This window comes from Falco punctatus, assembly GCF_963210335.1.
Source record: "Falco punctatus genome assembly, chromosome: 11".
Lineage (NCBI taxonomy): Eukaryota > Metazoa > Chordata > Aves > Falconiformes > Falconidae > Falco > Falco punctatus.
Window position 1 is genome coordinate 16506940 of NC_137591.1, and position 6266 is coordinate 16513205.

The 6266-nt window shown below is 40.2% G+C and overlaps 1 protein-coding gene across 1 annotated transcript; it reads left to right on the forward strand.

Annotated features, from left to right (window-relative positions):
• The first annotated feature begins 92 nt into the window (after positions 1 to 92).
• Positions 93 to 6157, forward strand: RPF1 (ribosome production factor 1 homolog). The gene is made up of 9 exons (XM_080406571.1): positions 93 to 331; positions 436 to 492; positions 1514 to 1594; positions 2005 to 2100; positions 2772 to 2925; positions 3517 to 3599; positions 4469 to 4650; positions 4729 to 4855; positions 5727 to 6157. The coding sequence occupies exons 1-9, from the start codon at positions 164 to 166 to the stop codon at positions 5766 to 5768; spliced, it is 990 nt and encodes a 329-aa protein (XP_080262697.1). The 5' UTR covers positions 93 to 163; the 3' UTR covers positions 5769 to 6157.
• Positions 6158 to 6266: the final 109 nt, after the last annotated feature.

The following is a 6266-nucleotide window of genomic DNA, read 5'->3' on the forward strand; positions in this document are numbered from 1 at the left end:
CGCCAGCCCGCTCCCCCGGCCCCGCCCCCCGCCCCGCCCGGCCGCCGGCCCCGCCCATGCGCGGCAGGAGCCCGTGCCGGCGGCGCAGGCGCAGCGCCCGCTCTCCCGGCAGGCGGGGCCGGAGGTCAAGGGTGAGGGGTCAGCTCCTGCCTGGCGCGGCAGCATGGCCGGCGGCGGTGGCGGCAGCGGCCCGGTGGGCTCTGCGGCGGGGGATGGAGCGCCGCCGGCCCCAGAGCGGGTTCTCTTCCCGCCTACCTTCAGCGTGTCCGAGATCAAGAACAAGCAGCGGCGGCACTTCATGTTCCTTCGCTGGAAGCAGCAGCAGAGGAGGGTGGGGGAGGGCCCGCCGCGGCGGCCGCTACCGGCAGGCGAGGGGGTGCGGGGGCCGGCCGGGCGGCGGGTCTGGCTAACGGATGGCTCTCCCTTTCCCGCTAGGAGAAACTGGCCGCCAAGAAGAAGCGGAGAAAGGAGCGAGAAGCCCTCGGAGACAAAGTAAGGGCCCCGGCGGCAGCGTGCGGCGGCCCCGTGCGGTGGCGAGGCCGAGGCGCCGCCGGCAGCGGGGAGAGCCCGCCCTGCCGGGGTGCTGCAGCGCAGCCTGGGCGGGGGGCCCTTCCGTGTCGTGAGTGAAGCGGTTTCTCCGCAAACCTCGGTGAAGTGGAGCAGTGGCTGGGTGCTCGCTGGCTGTGGTAGCCTTCAGGGACACGGTGTTGTGTAGCGGCGTCCAGCCGCCGAGCTTAGACACCTTGTGGGTGCTGCGTTAAAGGACGCCGTAACGGGGCAGCGTGAGTTTTAAGCTAAAAATGGCATAAAAGCAGGCCCTTCCTGAAAACTGTCCTCTGTCCAATGTAAGTGCTGTGTTGAGGTTATTGGGGTTTATACTCAGATGAGTAATTTCTGAGAAATTCAGACAATTGGATCTGACCAAACCTTGCCCAGACCAGTTGCCTGCTTGTTTCCAAGCCTAGCCGTGAACAAACATTTTCCTTCTTTTCCTGAACTGTTTCAAAAGCACATTAACAGTTGAAGACAGTTGTGAGTTCCTTTATTATCATAATCTCACAAGAGTAGTGTAAGTCAGCAGGGTAAACATAGGCTATTAGTTGTTGGGTTGTAGATGTCAAGGCTAAATTGTGTTGCTGTTGAAAGTGTAGCTTCTTTCTTCCATGGAAGAGAAGTGGATAGATAGTTCCCCTCTCTTTTCTTTTTTTTTTTTTTTTTTTTTTTTTGTTTGCTTGTTTTGTTTTGGAACCCCATTTCTTAATTGGACTGAAATTAAGTGGTGTCACTCTTCTAGTGATGCTTCTCGTCCATGTGATGCTCTCTGGTGTCCCAATACCCATGCATACTTTTAATCAAGGTGATATTGTAACTTCTTTTTTAAAAGCTAGCCTGAAATAAATAATACTTCAGTTCTGTGAAGGAATATACACAGTATCATGGTAGTATGAATACATTTCTCAATATACTTAAAAATTGCATGAGTGTTGTATGTTAATAAATCTGTTTATTTTAGGCACCTCCAAAAGCCGTACCAAAGACTATTGAAAATCAGAGAGTGTATGACGAAACAACTGTAGATCCCAATGATGAAGAGGTAACTGCTGAATTTCTACACATGCTGTTGTTAACCCTTCCCCCCCCCCGCCCCAGAAGGGACATAAAATGGATTAGTGAAACGTAACATTCACCACTGATGTTAAGGTATTGATGAATTATGTTTTACATGTGATGGACTCACGAAGAGGTGATGTCATCCTTTCATTATCTGCATTAGATAATTGCCTTTTGCATTACTATTATTGCTAGTAAAACCTGCCAATGTTCATCACACTAGATTCTTAAAAATGTAGAAACACCTGTCTTGTGATGATTAATTATAGGATAGAACTTGTGAATTGGAATTTTTCCTACTCAAGCCATTTTTATCAGAATTTAGATCAGATTGAACGTTTGTTCTTCAATTATTTCATATATGGTAGATTAACAAGACTTCTGTTCTTCCAGGTTGCTTTTGATGAAGCAACTGATGAATTTGCACCATACTTCAACAGACAGACAGTTCCCAAGATTCTTATTACAACATCAGACAGGCCTCGCGGAGTACGTATATTTTACTTGGAGAGTTCTGAGCAGTCAACTGGTTATAAGATACCGAGGTTTTCGTATTATGATTGGTAAATCAAAGCTGAAAATAATAGCTTTCACATGGCTTTTTTCTGCTGTTGTATTTAGTGAGCTGTCAATAACTTTGTGTAAGTATGTAATCTGTTAGTGTCTCAAGCACTGTTTGTTTCCTTCACAGCAAAACCCAACCTCATGCATATATTCTTGTATGCAAATGATTGTGTTACCTAACTGGGGAGGTGACCAACATTTGTGAAAACCATAAAAGAAGTGGTTTTAAAAATAGGAAAAAGTACACAGGAAACAGTTTACCTGGAAACTCAGACATTAGTACCTGAAGTAATAGTTTGAAATGTTACAAGCTTTTTGTAAACCAATGTCCTTAATGAGTCTGGAGGTTATGTTTGTAGAATTTTCCTGCTTTTCTATGATTGAGGGAGGGGAAAAAAATCCTTTTAAAAAAACCCAAAAAAGTCCCTGGTGTGCTGCAGTCTTTAATGCAGATAGTTTTGGTTTTTTTTCATTGGCTGTACTGGAAGTAATATATCATCAGGGAGTGCAGTTGGAACGAGCAACCCTCCATCCCCCTAATACTTGAACTTGGCACTGTATTTACTGAACTGTAATTTTACTCGCCTGTTTTGCAGAGAACAGTGAGATTCTGTGAACAGTTGGCTACTGTTATACCCAACTCGCACGTCTACTATCGAAGAGGACTGGCTTTGAAAAGAATTATTCCACAGTGTATTGCAAGGGACTTTACGGATTTAATTGTCATTAATGAAGATCGCAAAATACCAAGTATCCTTTTGTGTATTTATTAAAGTAGATATACTAGCTCTGGACCTATTGGGGAAAGAAAGTAATTCTGTGGTGTGCATCAAAGATCTACTTTATTCTGGATTTTTTCTCTTTACTGTGCAGCTTACAGTGTAACTATAGAGTTAAAAATCACTGGGCCAACTTGAATATCTGGTGGCTAATGGAACTTGTAATTATTGAAAAAAGTGTTGGCTTTTTTTTTAGTTTGTAATATATGGGTAAACATTGTTATTATTTCAGTAAATTTAATGGTTTGATTAATTAACAAGTTTTTCTGACCAGGAAGTCCCATTTAGTTTTGCTGACTAGATAAAATATTACTAATTAATAACTGAGAAAGATATAGAAGATAACTTAGGTTAGCTATGAAAACTAAATTTAGTGGACATACTTCAGGACACTAGTTAACCAGTTTATGAATGTATGTTCAAAAATATAATGAAACTTTGTAAATCAGGCATAGATTGTGGCTGTAACACGCTAATGTAATATTGCAATTCACAGAAGATGTTGCTCTGTGAATTACAGGCTGAATTTTACCAGCTTTTTTTTTTTTAACTTGGTGAACAGATGGTCTGGTTTTAAGTCATCTGCCTGATGGTCCAACTGCTCATTTTAGAATGAGTAGTGTCCGTTTGCGTAAAGAAATAAAGGTGAGACTCCAACAAAATTTATTAACCCCCTCCCCCCAAGGGGTAAGTCTGTTGATGTATGATAAATACATTCAGTCTACTTGAACTGTCAAAACTGGTTGCATTTTTGTATGATTCAGCTGATAGTGTACAGGTGTTTTTTTCATAAGCTAACAGGAGGCCAAAGACTAGTATATTCTGCCTCCATAAGCAGCATATTTCCATTTTCATAGTTACTTGCTGAATTTAACTGTCTGCCAAGTATTTTTATAGTCGTGCCAATAAATAGCAGTTGATAACCTACATCAGTAGGGAATTCCCAATGTACAGCATACACGCATCAGGGTGTACAAAAATCAGCAGTATAAAAGATATCAATAGATTTAGTTCCTAGTCTTGAATAAAACCTAGTTTTTCTTAATTCTTACAGCCCTGTTACCTCTTCTGTAGTAAAATGGATTTTGTTTTCTCTTATGAAATAAGTAATTTTTAAACTTAATCTGTTTTTATTGAAGAAGAATCCCTTATGCTCTTAGTTAGTATTAGTATAGAGAGAAGACTCCTGTGACAGGTAGACTGCATTATTTGCTATAACAGGTGCTGCCAGGAGTGGGAACTGGTGCAGGAGAGAGGAAATGTAAAATTATTTATTTGTGCTTTTTCAGTTTATGTTGTTGAACCAAGGATCCTTATGTTACCAGCTGCTCCTTCACTTGTTTATGAACTTAAGTTGTGAAAAAATAATTCGAGCATGTTATCACTGTGTTTAAAAGAAACTGGCTCTGCTTGTCTTCCCTCTACTTTATTTCAAACTCTTTCTTTGATAATGTATTAAAATTCTTTTGCGTTTGATCTATTTTTTGCATTTTTACCTGCTACTTTCATTTCAGCGAAGAGGGAAAGACCCCACAGAACACGTACCCGAAGTAATCCTGAATAATTTCACAACGCGACTTGGCCATTCTATTGGTCGCATGTTTGCTGCTCTCTTCCCACATGATCCTCAGTTCATTGGAAGACAAGTAGCTACATTTCACAATCAGCGAGACTACATCTTTTTCAGATTCCACAGGTGACATTTTCCACAAAACTTACAAATGAGAGGGGTTTTGTAACTTACTTCCTAATTATTTTTTTTTCCTTGCCCAAGATATATCTTCAAGAGTGAAAAGAAAGTGGGAATTCAAGAACTTGGACCGCGTTTTACATTAAAGCTGAGGTCTCTTCAAAAAGGAACCTTCGATTCCAAATTTGGAGAATATGAATGGATTCATAAGGTAGGTCTAATAAGAACAGCCCTGCTTGGGAAGGGAGAATAAATCTGACATGAAATGTAACTGCAAATCTTCACCTAAAAAGTGGTATAAATGCAGTTCTCAATACAGAAGTGTTTAACTGAAATATTTAGAGGTATGTTTTAAGAAATATGCAAAGCAGAAACATTCTGCTACATTGCAAGTCAAAAATAGCATGGATGATGAGTATCAATATATCATGACTACTTATTTGCAGAATGTAATTTCTTTAGCATATACAGATATAACCAAATGTGAAAAATATTCCCTTGATATAAGCTACTCTTGGAAGCCTAGTGAACTTGACTAGAGCTATTTTTGTGCAAGAATAATAATGTAAAAATAATTAAGCTATTGATGCAAATGTCACTTCTTAATAGTGAATGGGAAGTAACACTGACCTCTGCACATGTTTCAATGTGTTTCATTTTGAAAAGAAATGGAAGTGTTTCGAATGAAAGGAATGTTACTTGAGGCAGTGATGAATTACTTTCCCAGTCATTTTTACCATGGAATTGCAGTTGATTGGCAAAACTTGGTAGTGAGTATCCAAGCTACACCAGAAGGAAAATTCTAATACTCTTGGTGTAGTCCATGAAAAAGATAATCTTGTTTGTTTTAAAGACAGTTAAGTCTACTGTGAGTAGACAGAGAACTGCTACATGTTCTTTAGTTCTAAATCACTAATCTCTAACTCTTGAACCTTGTTAGTCTTGAAAAGCTGACTATAGAGTCAACTACACAGCAACTGTGACATGTCGCTGCCTACCCTACTATGAATTGGAGCAGTCATCCTTGTTTGTATTCTGTTGCACAAATTTGCTGATTAATAATTTTTTCTTCTAAATTTCAGCGCCGAGAAATGGACACAAGCAGAAGAAAATTTCACTTATAAGGGACAGTTATCTGCAAATTGCTGGTGACCAGAAATGTAACTGCATTGAACTATGGATTATCTTGGACTCCTAACTAATGATAACGATACTGAACAGTATCTATCTACAGAAAAACAAACTGCAAACATTAAAACTTTCTACAGAAGCAGATCAAGTAGGATGCATCTTTCTTCCTAATTTTGTAGCTAAATCCAACATCACAAGGACGTGCCCCTTCTTCCAGTTTAGCAGGAGAAACTATGGCAATGTCAGAGAAGCCTATAATTCAGTTATCACCAAGTATTTGCCATAAATATAGCACAACAGCAGATAAATTCCACTTTGCGACATCAAAGACAGTAAATGTTTTGGTTAAAGATATTCTTAAAATAAAGTATTTTGTTATACAGCTCTTTTTTTCTGTGAAGCAGCTAAACCCAGGTGTCTTCCATTAATCATGTACGACATAAATATTTTAAATCTCTTTCTAATTTATGGTATGCGGTTCCCTAACAGTA

Excerpts from the sequence above, each read along its gene's own strand:
- RPF1 (XM_080406571.1), top strand. The coding sequence starts at position 164 with ATGGCCGGCGGCGGTGGCGGCAGCGGCCCGGTGGGCTCTGCGGCGGGG. Across the intron at positions 2,101-2,771 it reads CATCAGACAGGCCTCGCGGA|AGAACAGTGAGATTCTGTGA; the intron begins GTACGTATATTT and ends CCTGTTTTGCAG. Across the intron at positions 3,600-4,468 it reads GTTTGCGTAAAGAAATAAAG|CGAAGAGGGAAAGACCCCAC; the intron begins GTGAGACTCCAA and ends CTTTCATTTCAG.